Below are 20,418 nucleotides of genomic sequence, written 5' to 3'. Positions count from 1 at the left end.
CCTAGGGTGGTAAATGCAGGGTGTGAATTAACACAGAGACAGAGCGTAGCCACAGACACATCCTTACCAGTTTCAGCTGCCGGCGTAAGTGAATCACTACAGGTGCTTCTGCGAATTGGAGCTGTCCACTTCATAGGACCGCTCTGATTGGTTAGATGTGAGTAAACAAACATTCAAAATTCTGCAGTGTCACCGGGATTTGAATGAACAGTGGAGAAATGGCAATCACCCACGAGATGTTACACCTCGCTGGGGTACCACTGACCCGTGTAATAGCCGAACCCCAGTTTTTGAGCACATTTTTTGTGCTGAAAAACTCGGCTTATACACGAGTATATACAGTATGTACATGTCTGTATTTAGGTTCCTCTGTATGGCCTTTGCCTCCTACTCCTTTCTCTATTTCCTTATGCTTTCCTCCTGCCCCACTACCATATGCAGCCTTCATTCTGGTTTCAGTAATTCCTCTCAGTTACCTTGCCCTTGGTCATTCACTACCAGTCCTCCCATCTCCTCCCTCCACTGGCTTTGAACCACTTGTTGTTCCCTTGTCCCTGGGTTGGCCAACACCTCCTCCCTTCCCCTGCCTCCCACACTCTCATGTTCCTCCAGGACCGTTGGTCCCGTTATTTTCTTCTCTCATTGTTTGTCCAGCCTGTCTTATCTAGGTGGACCTGCAGATATAGTAATATGTGCATAAAAATGCGGATGGCTTTGACAGCACCAAAGTGGCACATAAGAACATGGCGTTGAAGGCAGCAACACTGACAAGCTAACAAACAAAAAGCCACTGACATACAAATTTTAAAACAAGAGAAAAAAAGAAAAAAAACTAAACTAAAAGACAGCAAAAAAAAAAAAAAAGCCTGTTAGTAGTTCAAGGTCTGTTTGTTGACCTTTAGGAGTGTTTTCTGGACGAGTCTAATGGGTGCCTCATCCTGGCCCCAAAGTCCATCCTTTATACTCCCTCGGGACCTCCTTACTCTGCTTCCCCCACCACTCCATTGCACGCCCCCAGTGTTTTTCCTCAATGTGGTGGGGTCAGCTCAGTCGCACATCCCCCACTGTGTGTCTGGTGCTGTCCCATGTAGGGCCATGGGTCAGTGCAGGATGTCTCATCTCGCCGAGGGGCCGGCTGTATGGTCCTCTCTGTACATTGGGCCCTTCGAGCCGGGCTATCGTCCTCTGAGCTTGGTGGGCCCAGGTGTGCTCCGCTCCATTCTTCCTCCTTCCTTTGCTTCTTCCGCTTCCTTCTGGGTGTGGTGTGGTAGGTCAGTTCCTTTCCCACACCACACAATCTGTTTTCATTTTCTATGGTACTCCCTTCGATGGTGGGGTCGGGCTAATTCTGGTTGGGGCCCGTGTATGGTCCAATCTATGTATTCCTCTGTGCTTTACGTTGCCCTCCTGGTTTGGCGTGTCCTGGTGGGGTCTGTATGCATGTTCCAGTTCTTCGGAGACACAACCAGTACTCTCCCCCAGGTGGGTTAGTCCCCTGTTAACCTCCTTGCCATCCACTCGGTTTCTCCCCACCCCGCTTCCTCCTCCACCTGCCACACTTCCCCTTCTTTATGCTGGGCTCTCATGTACCTCCCTAGGTGTGACCTGCCCTCCCTCCAACTATCTATGCTTCCACCTGTTCATTGCGAGATGGGTGTTTATTCTTCTATTCCTGGCATGCTGATTGTACTTACCTCAGGAGACTCATGTTATACCTGTCCTTTTGAGTTTGCCTTACCTCGCTTAACATGATTCCTTCCAGCTCTTCCCACGAAACGATGTGTTTCATGTGATCATCCATGCTTTTCAGTGCTGCATAGTACTCCATTGTGTGTATGTGCCAGAGTTTACTAATCCACTCATCTATTGATGGAAACTTAGGCTGTTTCCAAGTCTTTGTGATTGTGAATTGTGCCACATTAAACATTGGCGTGCAGATGACTGGTTGTGTTTTATTTGTTGCTTCCACCGGGTATATGCCCAGTGGAAGGATGGCTGGGTCATAAGGTAGATCAATTTCCATTTTCTTTAGGTATCGCCAGATTGCTTTCCACAATGGCTGTACAAATCTACACGACCACCAGCAGTGGAGGAGGGTTCCTACTTCACCACAGCCCCTCCAACACTTGTTGCTCTCTGATTTGCTGACTTGGGCTAGCCTCAGGGGTATTAGGTGGTATCTCATGGTTGTTTTGATTTGAATTTCTCTTGTGGCTAATGACCTGGAACATTTTCTCATATGCTTATTGGCCATGTGGGTCTCCTCTCTAGTGAAAGTTCTTTTCAGTTCTTTTGCCCACTTCGTTAGGGGGTTAATTGTTTTCCTCTTTTTGCAGGTCATGATGGTGTTGTAGATTTTACTAATGAGCCCTTTGTTCAATGTGTCATTACTAAAAGTCCTCTCCCAGTCTGTGGGTTGTCTTGTCACCCTCTTGGTGAAGTCTTTCGAGGTGCACAGGTGCTTTATTCTTAAATCCCATTTGTCAATTTCCAGTTCACTTGTGTGTGTGCCCTTCCCTATTGCAGTGAGCCTATGAGTTCCCTGGGTCAGTGCTCTGAGGTTGGTCCCAATTCCCTCCTTGATGGTCCTGATGGTTTGGGGTTTAACTTCTGGGACTGTGATCCACCTTGAGTTTATTCTTTTGCATGGGGTGAGGTAAACGTCTTGTTTCATCTTTCTACATGTGGATGTCCATTATTTCCAGCACCACTTGTTAAAAAGGGCATCCGCTTCCCACTTAATGGTTTTGGGACCCTTGTCCAAGATCAGTTGTCTGTATGCTGATGATTTTATTCTTGTGTTTTTTATTCTTTTCCACTGGTCTGAGTGTCTGTCGTTGTGCCAGTACCACGCTGTTTTGACCACTGTAGCTGTGTAATAGGCATTAAAATCGGGTAAGATGAGTCCTCCAACTGGTTCCTTCTTCTTGAGGAGTTCTCTGGTAATTCTGGGTTTCTTCCCTCTCCAAGTAAAATTGGTGGTCAGTTTTTCCAATTCTTTGAAGAAGGTTGATGGTATTTGAATTGGTATAGCATTGAACTTGTAAAGTGCTTTAGGTAGGACTATCATCTTTACTATGTTGAGCCTTCCAATCCATGAGCAGGGGATGTTCTTCCATTTGTGGAGGTCACTTTTGGTTTCCTGTAATAAGGTCTTATAGTTTTCCTTGTGTAGGTATTTAGTATTTTTTGTTAAATATATTCCTAGATATTTCAGTTTGTTCTTAGCTACTGTGAAAGGTACTTCCTTCTTAATCCCCTCTCCATGGTCCTGTCCCAATGTGTATAAAAAACCTACCGACTTCTGTTTATTGATCTTGTATCCTGCTACTCTTCCATATTCCTCTTGCTGTAAGTGCTCCAGCTGTGGAGCTCTTAGGGTTTTCAATGTACAGGATCATGTTGTCTGCAAATAACGATAGTTTCACCTCCTCCTCTCCCATTTGGATCCCTTTGATGTCCTTCTGCTGTCTTATGTTGTTAGCTAGAACCTCCAAAACGATATTGAATAGAAGTAGGGACAGGGGGCATCGTGTCTTGTACCCTTTTTCAGTGGGATTGTTCTTATCTTTTCTCCATTGGCTATGATGTTGGCCGTTGCTCTTTCATAGATAGCTTGTATAAGCTTGAAGAACTTACCTTCCAATCCTATCTTCATGAGTGTCTTGATTAGGAATGGGTGTTGGATGTTGTCAAATGCTTCTATGGATATTATCATATGGATATTATCAAATAGTTTTTAATCCTTTTTCTTCTCGATGTAATGTATAATATTGATAGATTTTCGGATATTAAACCATCCCTGCATCCCTGGGATGAATCCTACCTGGTTGTGGTGGATGATATGTTTTATATACTTTTGCATTCTATTGGTCAATATTTTGGTAATGATTTTTGCATCTATGTTCATTAGAGATAGTGGTCTGTAATTCTCTGTACCTGTGGGGTCTTTGCCCTGTTTGGGAATCAAAGTAATGCTGGCTTCGTAAAATGGGTTTTGGAGTTTTCCATCCTCTGCTATGTTATGGAATACTTTGTGGAGGATCGGTGTCAACTCTTCCCTGAATGCTTGGTAGAATTCTGCTGTGTAGCCATCTGGCCCTGGGGATTTTTTTGTCGGTAGGTTTTTGATGACCCTCTCTATTTCTTCTTTCGCTATGGGTTTGTTGAGGTTCTTGATCTCTGTCTGAGATAATCTAGGGAGAGACTGTTTTTCCAAATATTTATCCATGTCTTCCATGTTTCTGAATTCATTAGAATACAGACCTTCATAATACTTTGTGATTATCCCTTTAATCTCATTGGGGTCTGTTGTTATTACCCCTGATTCAGCTCTCATCCTGGCTATTGATGTTTGGTCCTTTCTATCCTTGATAAGCTTTGCCAGAGGACTGACAATTTTGTTAAATCTTTCATAGAACCAGCTTTTAGCTGCATTTATCTTTTGCATTATTCGCTGATCTTCCCACTGGTTTAACTCTGTCCTGATTTTTATTATTTTTCTCTTGCTATTGGAGGGGTTGTTCTGCTGACTCTGTTCTAGTTGTTAGAGGTTTTGTGTTAATGTATCTGTCATACGCCTTTCGTCTTTTTTCATATATGCATTTAATGATATCAAGCTACCTCTGATAACTGCCTTTGCAGTGTCCCATAAGTTTTGATCCGTATTCTCATTCTCGTTAGTTTCTAGAAACTTCCTAATATCCTTTCTGATCTGGGCCTGTACCCATTCATGTCGAAGGAGATAATTGTTCATCCTCCCATTGGTTCCCCTTGCTTTTCTGGGCATCCTCTTATTCATCTCCAGCTTTATGGCATGGTGATCTGAGAAAGATGTCTGGATAATATCTATGTGTTTGCATTTACTCAGGCTGGACTTGTGTCCCAGAATGTGGTCTATTCTTGAAAAAGATCCATGTCGACTTGAGAAGAATGTGAAATCCTTTGCATTTGGATGTAAAACTCTATAGATGTCTATCAGGCCCTGTTGCCTAATTACATTGTTTAGCTCTGTGGCCTCTTTGCTGAGCTTCTTTCACAGCGATCTGCCTTTCTCTATCAGCTACTTCCATTTTATCCTGGATTATGGCCTATAGTACAAACATTTTTCATTGCCAAAGGGGCGCTGAGTTTTTTCAAGCTGACAAAAGGACAGTAGGCCCAAGAAGTTTGGGAATCTATGGTTTAGATCCTTTTCTTTCCAAACAGAGCTTTAGAGATTTTGCCATTTTAAGTCCAGTGAAATCTCTTAAGGAAATTATGGTGAATTTTATGTATATTCATGTACTTGAGAAGTACAGCCCATTTGAAAAATCAGTGTACCTCTTGAACGTCTATGGAGCCCTGGTGGTGTTGTGGGTTATACATTGGACTACTAACCACAAGGCCAGCTGTTTAAAGCCGTCAGCTGCTCTGTGGGAGAATGATGAGGTTTGCGGCTCCTTTATTTATTTATTTATTTATTTACGTATTTATTTATTTAAATCGTTTTGTTAGGGGCTCATACAACTCTTATCACAATCCATACATATGTCAATTGTATAAAGCACATTTGTACATTCGTTGCCCTCATCATTCTCAAAACATTTGCTCTCCACCTAAGCCCCTGGCATTAGCTTCTCATTTTTTCCCCTCCTGCTCCCCTCTCCTTCATGAACCCTTGATAATTTATAAATTATTATTTTGTTGTATTTTTTCCTGTACGACGTCTCCCTTCACCCACTTTTCTGTTGTCCATCCCCCAGGGAGGAGGTCACATGTAGATCCTTGTAATCGGTTCCCGCTTTCTAACCCACCCTCCTTCTGCCCTCTCAGTATTGCCACTCACACCACTGGTCCTGAAGGGATCATCCACTCTGGATTCCCTGTGTTTCGAGTTCCTATCTGTACCAGTATACATCCTCTGGTCTAGCCAGACTTGCAAGGTACAATTGGGATCATGATAGGGGGATTAAGGGGGAAGCATTTAGGAACTAGAGGACAGTTGTATGTTTCATCATTACTACATCTCACCCTGACTGGCTCATCTCCTCCCCCCGACCCTTCTGTAAGGGGGTGTCCAGTGGCCTACAAATGGGTTTTGGGTCTCCACTCCGTACTTCACTCTCATTCACTATGATAAGATTTTTTGTTCTGATGATGCCTGATTCCTGATCCCTTCAACATCTTGTAATGGCACAGGCTAGTGTGCTTCTTCTATGTGAGCTTTGTTGCTTCTGAACTAGACGGTGGCTTGTTTACCTTCAAGCCTTTAAGACCCCAGATGCTATATCTTTTGATAGCTGGGCACCATCAGCTTTCTTTGCCACATTTGCTTATGCACCCATTTGTCTTCAGCAATCATATCATGGAGGTGAGCACATAATATGATTTTTTGTTCTTTGGTGAGTGATAACTGATCCCTTCGACATCTTGTGATCGCACAGGCTGGTATGCTTCTTCCATGTGGGCTTTGTTGCTTCTGAACTAGATGGCCACTTGTTTACCTTCAAGCCTTTAAGATCCCAGATGTTATATCTTTGATAGCCAGACACCATCAGCTTTCTTCACCACATTTGCTTATTTACCTGCTTTGTTTTCAGTGGTTGTGTCGGGAAGGTGAGCTTCATGGAATGCCAGTTTACTAGAAGAAAGTATTCTGCATTGAGGGAGTGCTTGCGTGCAGCCTCGGAAACCCACAGGAAGCCCTGCAGCGTTGTTAGGAGTGTACATCCACTCACTGCGGTGGGCTTGACTATAGATCTTCTGACAACAAGTGCTTCACCTGTTGTAGGGACTCAGGAACGTCAGCCTGTAATGGTAACAGTTGATGTGTGTGAAACGAGAAGAAGAAGTACGTTCGCCTTTATGAAATAGCTGCCATTTCTCCAAAGTTCCTCCCATGGTCGTTCTGTTTTCGACCAAGCACAGTCGCGGTTCCTGTCGGCAGGCTCAGAACCGTGGACTGCTTTCAGGTGCTCTCATCCTTCATGTCTGCGTTCTACAGTGGCAGCGGGAGGGTACCCTCCGAGTAAACGTTTATCTGTATATTTTCCTCCCCATTTTGGTTTGTTCAGAGGCTGTTTGCTATTTAAGTTATATCATCTTAATCTTTCACAGTAAGGATATACATATATATATATATAAATACATATATTTCAATTTTTATTCTTCTTCCACCCTCACTTATTGGCAAATCTAACAATTTTCAGAGTTCGGGAATTTTTTTGTACACTTATTCTGAAATCCTTTCATTTTGTCAGTGGAAGGTCCGAGAAGCGGTGCCCTCCAGCTCTTCGTTGATGCTGGAGTCCCTGTGAATTCAGACCTGATTGCCCACTTTGTGGACGAAGCTCTCGCAGAGACCATTGCCATCCTACTGGGTGACAGAGATACTAAGAGGCAAGACGTCAGTGCCGCAAGGGTTCCTGGGGACGTCTCAATAAGCGAAACATACTTGCCGGTAGGAGTCTCCCACATTTCATGGTTCAGACTATTCAGGGGTTCTTCAGTTACAGTCCTTAAAAAACAATAAAGTAGATAAATTCTAAACAAAAAATACAGTTTATGATAAAGTTTGATTTCTTGTCGCTGTTATGAAAGCAACATTTTCTCTTAGCATTTTGAAAATCTAATGTCCATTGAGCAGTTGAACATGCTGTACAGTGGACACATCTGTGTACCCTTGACTGGAATTTGCCAGCTGGAAGCTCATTGCTACCTTTTCCGTCTCTCTCTCTAGCTTGACTCTCAGCTTCCTTGTTGGTGTACTGATTAGCACACTAAGTCCGCATCTACCTGAAAGGCTGCATGAAGATGACAGCCTCAGGACCCAGGAGGCAGTGCCACGGTTCTACTCTGTCCTGCAGTGCTGCTTAAGGGGAAATGGGCCCACAGCATTTCTTATCTGTCTACCATTTTTTATAGAACTTTAGGTTTTTTCTTTTCTTAATTGCTAAACCATTTGAAAGTTCAAGACACCATACTTCATCTCAAAATGCATTAGCCACATCTCCGAAGCACAGGAATTTGTTCTGACATAGCCAAAATATAACTATCACACCCAAGAAATTTTACACGGGTGTCTTTATATCATATATTAGAGTCCATATTTATATTTCCTCTAATGTTCCAGAAACATCTTAAAACACTTTATAAATTCAGGAGATAGTCAAGGACTACAAGTTCCATTTAGTTATGTAAGCTGTTATGTTTAATCGTTAAAAGAAAAAAATTTCAGTATCTTTATTCTTTAATATTGTTTAATCAGCTCTACTTTGTAAAATGGTTTCTAATATATTACAGCAACATGAAGTATTATGAAAGCAAATTTACTCTACATTGTGTCATCTGTTTACAACTCTAGTTTACTTGGGCCTTATACATTACAAGACATTACTGTACACAGGTGAAGCGTTTGAACTAACTCGTTTGACATTCACGCATTAGACGAGGGCCTTGAAAGTTTGTTAACTATCTGGTAACACATGCTCTGTCAATATGCTTAGGGAATATAGTTTTCTCTGTGGCAATTAAACTGTTTGTTTACTGGCTTATTCCACATACACTTTTAAAAATCATTTTATTGGGGGCTCGTACAACGCTTACCACAGTCCATACATAGATTCATTGTGTCAAGCACATTTGCACATTTGTTGCCATCATCATTCTCAAAACATCTGCTTTCCATCTGAACCCCTGGCATTAGCTCTTCATTTTTCCCCCCTCCCTCCCCGCTCCTCCTCCCTCATGAACCCTTGATAATTTACAGGTCATTATTATTTTGTCATAATTTACACTGTCCAACATCTCCCTTCACCCACTTTTCTGTTAACCGACCTCCAGAGAGGAGATTATCTGTAGATCCTTGTAATTCGTTCCCCCTTTCCACCCCACCCTCCTTTGACTCACCACTCCATACACTTTTTTATAAGGGTGATTGAAGGAGAAACATCTAGACAAACCCAGTGTACAGGGAAATCTTTGTATTTGTGAAGAGATTGGGCTTTGGAGTTTAGCACTGTGATTTTATTGCTTTAGCCTCATCTGTGTAATCGAGATAGAATATGACTACTTAACCCTTTCCTGACAGATTATTCCGCACTTAGGGTTTTCGGTTAAACCACATGCATTCAGTAGTGGAAGGCATTTTGAATGGAATGAGAAAAGTCCCATACAATTGGTGGGACACATCCGTCCTCAGGTGGGCCAGTACGTTTCCTCCCAGCCCCGTAGGCAGGCCGCAGCCAGAAGGCAGCGCGCACTGACAATGGGAGAGCTACTACTAAAGCTCAGGTGGAAAATGTTTCCCGGGTGTCTTCAAAGGGTAAACAGAGTTTCAATGGCCAAATGTTAAATGTTACCAAATTACCCTTGGTTCCTCCTGTTTATTTCTTATTTTCAGAATTTCCATGGCTTTTCTTGGCTTTTGATCTTTGAATATATTTTAAAATTAGTTTTCAAGGTGTAATAAAAACCCAAAACTAAAACATAAAACTAATAAGACAGTTTTGAGATTTCATGTAAAATTAATCTAATTTTAATTGGCTTAATTTGAGGAAGATTGAGATTTCTATGGCAAGGTATTGTCTTAGCTGCCATTTGAAGCGATCATGTATGAAAAGAACATAATCTCGTGTCTGGGATGTATTTAATCCTCATAATTATTCTTCATTACTAATACTAATAGAATACCTTCAAGTGTCCACACGATGATGCATTATACAGGAAAAAAAGCACTCTTGTGCTGTAGGTGTTTGTTGTCAAATAGAAAAGGACCACGTATTTTATTTTAAAATCACGAAAAAGAGAGTACTTGAAAAAGTCATGCTATGGAATTTCTAATGTACGTTTTCCTTTTAAATCACGTATTCATTTGCAACTCAGAATGCGGAATAAAGGGTAAGGAGCCTGCTATAGGGCCGCTTTCAGGTGTGTTGGAGTGCCAAATACAAGGTTGGCAGTTCAAACGCATCAGCCACTCCATGGAGGAAAGAGGAGGCTGTCAGCCTCCATAAATATGTATAAGACCTTGAAAACCTTTTAGAAGGTCACTAAGAATTGACATCACGTCAAGCTGGCAGTGGGTTAGGATTCTACGTGTGAGGGAGCATCCCAAAGTTGGGATTAGAAGATAATGGAGCTTTTCTACCAACTTGTCGAAGCTCCCTTATATAAAGGGCTTCTGAAATGAGAAGGAAAGGATGAGTAATGTAGTTGAAAAGTAAGCAGCAAAGACCGTGACCAGACAAGTCACAGAAACATACATAGTCAGCCTCGTTAGTAATAAGATTCACTGAAAGTCTACTTTTACCACTTAGCTGAGCAAAACTCTGAAAGCCGGCCAGTGGCCTCAGTTGGACCATATTTGGCACACCTGGGCCTCACACACCTTCAGCTGGGAGTGTAACATAGAACACTACCCTGTAAGTGGAAACGGGTCTATCAACCAGAATTACAAATGCAATGAAGAGTTTTGAGCCTACAGACCAACTTGTGGGAATTTACTGTGTAGTTAAATATGTATACATGTAAATATACATCTAAAATGACTTAGTGTGTGTACTTGTTACCTTTGGAAAGGACACACAGAAGATAGGGTGTGGGGAGGTATGCTTACTTTATTATTTTTGGGGGCGCGGGGACTTTGTTTTAATTCTCCAGAAATTTTTATTTTAAAATTTCAGATGTACTATCAATTTTTTTTTTGGTGGTAAGAAAATATATAGACAATAGAGCATTTGCCAATTCAGCAATGCATTCAGTTCCTTTTAAAATCCATCTCTTGTTGCTGCTGTCCCTAATTTTCTCTTCTGCCCTCTAAATGTTGAATCGTTTGAAAGTGACCGCTTCGAAATCAGTTTAACACCACTGCTTTCCTGGCCCCGGTTCTTGTCGGCGTCGTCTTCACCTTTTTCTGATCTTCCATGCGTTTTTACATGTCTTTTATACCAGAAAGCTGATTTTTGATATCGCAGCCATCAAATTAAAATATCTCCTTTCTACCCAACCAGCTTGTAATTTGGTTTTGATCCTTAATGGCATCTCTTGAATCTTCCTCTCTGTATTACAGCGCACGCGTCAGCGGTCTGGAGGACTACTTCAGACGCAGGGCTATTTCAGGGGCCTGGAGGCCATTATGCAGACCAGATCCTTTGCATTTCTGCAGACTATTAACCATTCTTTCAGAGCCAAGGCACTTAGAGTTGATTTGGGTTTTTTGGCCCATAAATTTAAATTCTAAGTAGTCTAGGAGTTTTACCATTTATTTTTATTTGGGTGATTATAAGCACAATTTATCTTGTTTTATTTACTTAAGGCAAAAGTGTGTACCCCAGTGGCTACCCCACAGCCTACTCCTCCTCACTCACCTTCATCTCCTCCTAAAGAACGCGTGTTGGTCAAAACTCCAGGTTCTTCTCCCTGTGATTCAGATCATGGCGAAGATTTTCCTGTGCAAGAACTACTGCCCGAGAAAGGTACAGCCCTTCCCACCACGGCCCAGCTTTAACTTCAGAAAAAGCTGCCAAATCAGTGACTTTTCATTCCAACTAGTAGGAAGTAAAATGTCATGATTTGTTTTGAAGATGTTTCATAGATTAATGTAGGAGGGTAAGTCAGAAAGCACTGGTACTACCGTTTCAGTTCGCACACGTGCAAGTTTATTCCAAACAGAACAGGTTGAAAGATGTCCCTGAGGTCCATGAATGACTACAGACAAGTTCTCTCAGTCATACACTGGTCTTAGTCTCCTTTGTGGGTCTTCAACAAAAAAGTCCATCTTCTGAGCCAGTTAAATTCAAGGCAAAGAGGTCGGCTCCGAGGCACTTGTTGGATCCCAGGGGTAATCTGGGTCAGTTTTCTCAAAGGACACAAGGTGACCACAGGGGTTTATTGGGAGGAGGTTTTCAACAAATGAAAACTGCATCGGTGAGGAGAGTGCCCAGCAAGTGGTGCCAAGGGACATTTTGTCTGTCAGGACCGTGTATGTCCCTCCTGATTCTCTGAGGGCCCCAAGGACTGTCGTGTACGTGCGCACTGGGCAACCCGCCCTCTCTGCCCTGAAGCCCTGGTCTTGCCTCTTCAGACTCCTTTATGTCCCCAAACTCAAAACCATTCAAAAGGAACACAGCTTGAGTCCATCAGGACATCCAAATTACCGTTCTAATCGGGTGTAAATTGAAGAGCGCAGAATTCTGTGGGGGAAGGGTGAGCGAGATGGGCACATCCAGGAAGCTTCAGAAGTGGATACATCTAGGAATCATGTCTATGTCCTGGATGGAGGATAGGCACATTGAGAAACAATAGTTTCAAATTTTGATGAAGATACATGTACTATAATGGTTTCTATGATTTCAGTACTTTTGAACCTGCACTCATACCTATTGTTCACAAGATAGTTTTTTTTCCCTTGCAAGAAAGTAAGGAATTAGTTGCTACTTTTGAAATATGTAGTAGACACACTAATTTTTTAAATAATTTTATTGGGGGCTCGTACAACTCTTATCACAATCCATACACCCATCCTTTGCAGACACACTAAGTAACTGTTGATATTAAAAGTGTCAAGTCTTTAAGGTTATTTGCTTATACTTTACTAAATTAGAAAATTTCCAGTTAACTGGTCATTATAGTTACTATTGCCAGTATTTGTATGCCAAAATATTAAGGAATTTCCGAAACAACTTAATTTGGCTTCCTGTGGGTTTGTGTTGTTTCTGTTGTGAAGAGGTGCTGGTGGTGCTGTGGGAAGCAGTTTATCTGCTAACCCAGAGTCCGCAGTTGGGGTCCGCCAGGTGCTCCATGGGAGAACGATGTGGACGTCTGCTTCCGTAGAGGTTACAGGCTCGGAACCCTTATGGGGAACTTTAGTGTGTCTCAGATGGTGGTTATGAGTCAGGATCAACTTGAAGGCAATGGCTTCATTTTTGGATGAAATGATTATTATTATATGTAACAGTTTTATTGGCATAGGATACATATATCATACAGTCCAATAGTCCAGTCACACCAAGAAGAGTTGGACAGTCATCACCACAATCCGTTCTAGAACGTTTTCTTCTCTATCGTTATGCGCTCCCCGTTGCCCCCACACTGACGTTTGTCTTTTATAAAATCTTTAGGAAGTGATATATCTGTCCGGACACTTGTTAATACACCAGCAGTTACCCCCACTACTTCGCCACCGCCTGCTGCAGCTTTAACCCCCACTCTGTCAGAGGTTTCCATTGATAAACTGCAGGTATCCAGCCCGCAGCGCCCAAAGCCATGGGGTGATGGCGACCTGCCTCTGGAGGAAGAGAATCCCAACTCCTCTGACGAACCACCCGTTCAACCAAGAGCTATGTAAGCAATAGCATGTTTACTATGTGCCGCTGCACCTTCCCTCTTAAACTTGACTTAAGTATCAAGGATAATAAATGACGCTTTCAAGACCACAAGCTACTCGAGGAGAAAGAAGTTTCATAAATATTGCCTTTTGAGCATTTTAATCAAATATTAGAAGTAAATAAATTGCCTCTTTCATAAAAGGTTTGAAGCAGAGTAAGATAAAGCTATTTATCATATTGCTAATAAAACAATTTTCTCCATAGTGTGGCTCTTCCCTTAATTATGATCCATTAACATATGCCCCCTGTCGATTTATTTTATAAATGGAAGAGCATCCAAGATGGTCTGTGAACTAAGCACAAAAACAAATTTAGAAAAATAAAATTTTCATTAATTATAGTAGTGTAAATTAAGGAAATGCCATATATACTCGAGTATAGGCCGACCCGAATATCAGCCGAAGCATCGAGTTTTACCACCAATGCTGCATTAAAAAATGTGCTGAAAAACTTGGCTTATATACGAATATATATCGTACTTTGCATCTCTTTTATAGCAACATGAATATAGGCTTTTAGTGATTACATGAGGTTAAAAGTCTGCCTTTATTTCTTTAGTGTAATGTCTGTGGCAATGGATGAAGAACCTGAGAGCGAGAGCGAACATTTCCCTGCTCCACCTGCACGGCTGGAGCAGATTCCCTTGACACCCCCTGCTGAGGGCACCAAGGCGCCTCCTTCAGTGCAGATGCCAAGTTCAGAGTCATCAACACTGGAGAGTACCTTGAGCGCCAGCATCACGGAAACTGAGACTTTAGATAGACCCATCTCTGAAGGAGAGGTGGTACTTCACTATGGTGGCAAACTGGCTCCTAAGTGTAAGTTAACTTGTATTCACATTGATTTCACTGAATTCCTAAGGCATGCATTTATGTTTTAGAGTGTTTTGACATAATTTAACAGGAGACTTAGTCTGGTGCACTCAAAGGCTGGTGGTCTGAGTTTACCCAGAGGCACCTGGGAAGGAAGACCTGGCAATCTCATTCCAAAATGAGTCACTGAAAACCATGTGGAGCCCGGTTCCACTCTGACTGCGGGCTTCCCAGGGGTTGGAAACAATTTGATGGTGTCTGGTTTGGGTGCTGGCTTAGCTTGGCTGACTAGGAAGAATCTGGACCGAAGCAGCAGGAGATAAAATAGCTCTGATAATGCAGTCCTTCAGACATACTGTCACTCTTACTAATTTGGGCTATACCTTTCCAGTGTCTGAATTTATTTTGTCTCTGTACAAAGGAGCTTCACGTGTGTAGCAAAGTAAATTATTTTTTGACTCCAGTTTTCCATGAATCTTTTATATCTGCCTTTAAAAATAGCATCATTCTATAAATATTATTTTAAAACGGAATTTTCTTCCAGCAGTACAGACATTTTCTGTGTCAATTCGGATAGATCTACCTCATTTTTTAATGGCTTGTGATTTCTTCAAGCATTGCCATGGGATGGACATTGGTATTGTTTTCCGTGTTTCATTTTATACACAGTTCTCTGGAAGAACCATCTGTAGGGAGTGGCATCTGACTTCCTCTGACTTAACCAGGGAGAAAGAGAATCCGATTCATCAGCTTAAGGCTGTTTCTTATGCGGTGAAGGTCAGATATGCCTCCCCTCCTGGCGGCTATCAGTATCGCTCTAACAGTACTCTGCTTCCCACTGGGTTTGAGAATTCATGCATTGGCCACGTAGAACTCAGACAATACTCATGATGGTGGTTTTTTTTAGGGAGGGCAACAGGTTACAATTCAGGACCAGAAATGATCAGAATGTAGTTCTTGGGTCAAGGACGGCTTCTTCTCAGTCATGACCCTGGGCAGACTTCTCTCCAGTCCTCAACCATGGGCCCCTTGGTGCTTCTCTGCTTGGACTAGGTGACAAAGTGCTGCTGACAAATGCCCATAGGGCCCCCACTTTGCTCTAAGACTGTTTGAAGGTGCTCAGCTCTAGGTGAGGGTCAGCAAACGTAGCTCCCCAGTTAAGTGCTTAGAGTAGTGCTTCTCCACCTTCCTAATGCTGCGACCCTTTAACACAGTTCCTCATGGTGTGCTGACCCCCCCAACCATAGAATTATTTTCATTGCTATTTCATAACTATCATTTTGCTACTGTTATGAATTGGGCTACCCCTGTGAAAGGATCGTTTGGCCCCCGAAGGGGTCATGACCCACAGGTTGAGAACCGCTGGCCTAGAGGCACCCTATTCACAAACAAGCCTCTCGTTGAAGGTACTCAGTGTAACGCACTCTGTGTACTGAGAAGGCCACCGCCCCTCGTCTTGTGCTCCCGCTTCTGCTAGTCTCTGGTGGCACAGCTCGCTCTCCCTAGTCAAGGAGGGTCAGTGGGCAGGGATCTCCAGGTCCAAAGGGCATGCCCCACTCCTGGCACTTCGTTCTTGAAGATAGGGAGATCCCCTGTTCCTGCCTCAGAGATGGCCCATTTTATACCTACTGGGCCAGCAAGACTGCCTCATTGCCTCATTAGGATGCCACACATCTTATTCGCATGCTCCCAGCTCATCAGCCTAGAGGAGTTCCAGAGACTTGGACTCAATCGCGGCATACCAAGTAACCTAGTTACACCCTCTGACTGTTGCACCCACATCTTTGTGCACTTTGCACTTCCTTAGAGTAAGCACCTGTAAGTGGGATTACTGAATCAGAGCATTGACCCTTAAAATACCGATACTTTGCCATAGTGCTCTTTAAGAAGGTTAATCAGTTTTAAATTACATCAACAATTTCAGACAGTGGGGCCATATCTCAATTGAATAGTTAAAATTTAAGACTTTTTTTAACTGTATAAAGCATAAAATTTTAACCATTGTTATAAATTGCCTTTTTAAAGTTTAAAACTGATCAAGTTGAGTGCTTTGTGAATTCTTTATTTGTGAACTCAGTCAATATCTTTTTTTAAAAAACTCGGTCAATGTCTTATAAAAGTAAATGTAATGTTCTATGGCTTTATAATTAGATGATCTGCTAAATTTCTTCCGTTGCAGTTCTTTTTTCCTAAAATGTTTCTTTCAATGTCTAGTTTTAGGAGCCGGGCCATATCCAACCGTCCTAAATGATAGCTTTTCCAGCACTCTGCAGGATGCCCTTGAAATGGTAAGGAGAAATCGCTTCAAAATCGGAGTGTTAAGCTGAAGAATAGCTTGTGAACTTGTTGCTGTGGATTAAGTTCCCGTCACAGTGATTTCAGTCGTAGGTAGAAAGTTAATAGTGTTTCTTGCACTTAAAAAATAGAAGTAAAATTCATACAACATAAAATTAACCATTTTATAGTGAACAATAGCGTTAGCACACTCTTGGTGTTGTTGTAACCAACCACGTTAATTTTTAATCCTTTTATTAGGGGCTCATACAACTCATATCAAAATCATCATTTGTGTAAAGCACATTTGTACATTCATTGCCCTGATCATTCTCAAAACATTTGCTCTCCACGTAAACCCCTGGCATCAGCTCCTCATTTTTTCCCTTCCTTCCCCACTCCCCCGTCCATCTCTATTTCTACAAGCTTTTTATCACCCTCAAAAGAAACCTCACAGAACTGGTTCAGGTGTTGAACTGATACGCACAAGGTCAGCAGGACAGTAGTTTGAATCTACGAGCTGTTCAGTGGGAGAAAGGAGGCTTTCTACTTCTGTCTAGATTTACAGCCTTGGAAATCCACAAGGGCCAGTTCTACTCTGTCCTATAGGGGTCCTATGTGTCAGAATTTACTTGATGGCAGTGGGTTTAGTTTGGCATTTGGTAAAAGGAAACACCATACCCTTAAGAAATGGCCCCCATTCTCTCCTCGCCATAGTCTTACCCATTTCATGATGCAACTTTCAGTTGTGAGGGAAAAAAAGTGTTTTTAACTTCTTTGAAAAATACAGTTGATGAAGCAATGAAATGTATGTAACTTGGTGCAAATTGTCACCTGGATTTGTCTCATGTTAAGTATTTTCAGCAGGGTCTTAATAATTTCAGTCAACCCTCTTATAATACATTTGCTATTTTTCCTAACCATGGTTGTAACCCCTTGCACTAAAATAGGAACCAAACTTATTAATCCTTTCTAGTTATTATCCAGCTCCATGAAAGAAACAATTGGCAGTGAAAAATAGATGGATATCTGTGTGTATATATGCATATATGTATATGTCCACATAAATATCTTCAAGAATGTATGATACACATGTATCACACAGGAAGACATTAGAATGTTGGTGGGAAAATGGATTTGAAGGATAATAGAATTTTTCCATGAACTTTTTGTAGCCCTTTGTATATAATAAATGTCTTATCGAAATGATAGTAAGAGCTTTCTTTTGAAAAAACTTACAGAATATAAATCTTCTGCCCCTTTTATGCATTTTCAAACAACCTAAGCAAGGGGAGGTAATCCCACTGAACTGCAGGCATACACAGTGGGAAACTGTGAACTGGAAAATGGATGACACTGTCAGATATATTTATGAATTGCTCTAATCAGTCACATGGTAGAGGGTCACTAGTTACATATTTTGGTAATAAATCTCCAGTATAAATTTAACTGAATTACTTATATGGTTATTTATATTTGAGGCAAACTTAGAGAGTGTGTGTGTATATAGATATGTAAAATGGAGATGAAGACCAAGTGGGAAAAACAAAGAATACATTTTATTCCTGAAAAAATTAATGTGATTAAAAATGTTTGCTGCACTAATGATATTTCCATTGCTTCCAGGATGATGACCCCTTCAGTGAAGGCCAAGTGGTTAAGATGCCCCATAAGCATGGTCATGGAGATGCAGTTCTTTCTCTTTTTGCTAAACAAAGTCAGGAATCACTGGTTTCACAGCAAGCAATCTCTCGTTCAGAGGTAATTTTTAAACCCTGATATATATTTTTTACACTGAAATGCAAGAAACAACAACAAATACTCCAAGTTTTAGTGAAAAGCATGTTAATTCTACTTGTTCAGTAGCCAGCTTTGTAACAAGTTTAACAACCTGAAATTATAGAGTTATAGAATTTTATAGCTGAAAGGAATTTAGACCATATGTTCAAACCGTCTACTTGAAAAACATTGACACCCTGTTAAATAATTTACGAGGAGTACTCCCTCGTACCTTTTTTCTGACACCATTTACTGCATTGTACATGCCAGACACAGCCTTGGAAAGACAAAGATGAATGAGACCTGGCCTCCAGCAGGGGAGGGGGATTTGGACGAGACCTTACATAGAGGGTATGATATTGATCTGAGTCTTTAAAACTAAGTAGGATTTTGCCAGGGAGGAATGAAGAGTAAGAACAGTAAGGAAGAAGAAATAGATTTTGTCAAACAATATAAGGCAAGGGAGATTAGGGCATATTTAAAAACTGCTGAAAATAGTTTAAAGAAGTCAATTAAGTCAGATGATCAGAAAATTCTTTTTAGGCCATCGTAAGACTTGGGCATTGTGGAATCCACTAAGCCTTTTGAACAAGGGAGTCACATGCTAAGGTATTTAGGGAGAAGTATGGCCCGCGAGGCAGAGAGTATTCCTGTTGTATTTGAATTCCTCTCTCTAAAAACCCGTGGAAGTAGCTTTCAATGAAATGGAGATCTGTAGCTTTCGATGGAATGGAGATCTGTAGCTTTCAATGAAATGGAGATCTGTAGCTTTCGATGGAATGGAGATCTGTAGCTTTCGATGGAATGGAGATCTGAAGACGATGCAGGCCCCAAGGATCTGTGAGAATTGCATTGCAGTCGTCTGGGCAAGAGAGAACAAGAACATGAACAGAGACACCTGCAGCAAAAATGGATTTAAATTCAGGGGTAGAGAATTCTTCATGGATTGAAGGATGTTAAAGAAGCTTTTCAAAATTAATTTTTGTTTCCCTGGCATACATTTCACATACTATACATTTCATTAGTTCATTCACATTCATAAGAATTATTTAACCATCACCACAATCAATTTTAGAACATTTCTTCTTCCTTCTACTTGTTAGGTCCCTATTTCCCACCAGCCACCCTGCATGTCTTTTTTGAAACTATTAATCCTCTTGCTTTCTCTGTAAGTTTACTTATTCTGGGTTTCATATACAGGAAAACTTACAAAAGCCAAAACAAAACACAAAAGGCCCAATAACGATGGCAGAATGAAACAGAAGAACCTCAACTGAAAACAAAGCAGAAAATATTAAAAACTAGAAAAATTATACATGGGACTGAGAAAGGATCGGATGACAATTTTGACCTTACTACAGTACATGGTAGTTTTCCACCTACAATGTACTCTGTCTGATAAGAAGGCCTTGCCCATCTGTGACCCATAGTCAGTGGGAACTCACCAGAGGCTTAACCTGCCTGGGGGCTCTGCCAATGGGCTTTGGGCTTCCACTATCTTCCAGAGCCTTGGAAGAGAGGTTTTTCAGGATAATTCTGACGCTTTAGCATTTGATAGCCTGGCTGGGTGGTGACGGTGATGGAATTGTTGACTTGTAATTGCAGGGGCTGGTGAATACCAAGTGTCCTGGGGAAGGTGAATTCAGTTTCCTAGGAGACAGATAAACCCCTCAGGACCAGTCATGAGAGTATCCATACCAAGAGAATAAGGTCAGAATGGAAAGGAGAAACCAATTACAAGGATCTATATATAACCCCTTCCAGGGGGACAGAGAATAGAACAGTGGGGGAAGGGAGACATCGATCAGTGTAAGACATGAAAACACAGTAATTTATAAATTATCAAGGGTTTTTGAGGGAGGGGAGAGGATGGGAAGGGGGAAAATGAGCTGATGTCAAGAGTTCAAGTAGAAAAATGTTTTGAAAATGATGATGGCAACACGTATACAAATGTGCTTGACACAATGGATGGATGTTTGGATCGTGATAAGAGCGGTACGAGTCCCCAATCATGATTTTTTTAAAAAAGGAAGTCTTGGAAGAGAGGTGAGGCTTTCTGTTGATGTAGAGTTGTACAGCTTCAGAAACCCATTGGGCAGGTTTTCCCTGTCCTATCGGGTCTCTATGAGTCGAAACTGATTCCATAGCCATAAAAGTCCAGGTGAAAATGTACAGTGAGTCACCCA

General features: G+C 41.6%; 1 protein-coding gene across 3 annotated transcripts in view; it reads left to right on the top strand.

The window, feature by feature from the left end:
* Nucleotides 1-20,418, top strand: part of KIAA0586 (KIAA0586 ortholog) — a 127,135-nt gene that overhangs the window by 42,267 nt on the left and 64,450 nt on the right. For all 3 annotated transcript variants that reach the window (XM_075530943.1, XM_075530945.1, XM_075530944.1), the window contains 6 exons: nucleotides 7,242-7,441; nucleotides 11,297-11,456; nucleotides 13,101-13,323; nucleotides 13,926-14,185; nucleotides 16,394-16,467; nucleotides 18,080-18,214. In XM_075530943.1, the coding sequence (XP_075387058.1) occupies nucleotides 7,242-7,441; nucleotides 11,297-11,456; nucleotides 13,101-13,323; nucleotides 13,926-14,185; nucleotides 16,394-16,467; nucleotides 18,080-18,214 (1,052 nt within the window). The remainder of the gene's footprint in view (nucleotides 1-7,241; nucleotides 7,442-11,296; nucleotides 11,457-13,100; nucleotides 13,324-13,925; nucleotides 14,186-16,393; nucleotides 16,468-18,079; nucleotides 18,215-20,418) is intronic.

This window comes from Tenrec ecaudatus, chromosome 14 (genome assembly GCF_050624435.1).
Source record: "Tenrec ecaudatus isolate mTenEca1 chromosome 14, mTenEca1.hap1, whole genome shotgun sequence".
Taxonomy (NCBI): domain Eukaryota; kingdom Metazoa; phylum Chordata; class Mammalia; order Afrosoricida; family Tenrecidae; genus Tenrec; species Tenrec ecaudatus.
Note: the sequence above shows the minus strand (reverse complement) of the source record. Positions and strands in the feature narration are given on the sequence as shown.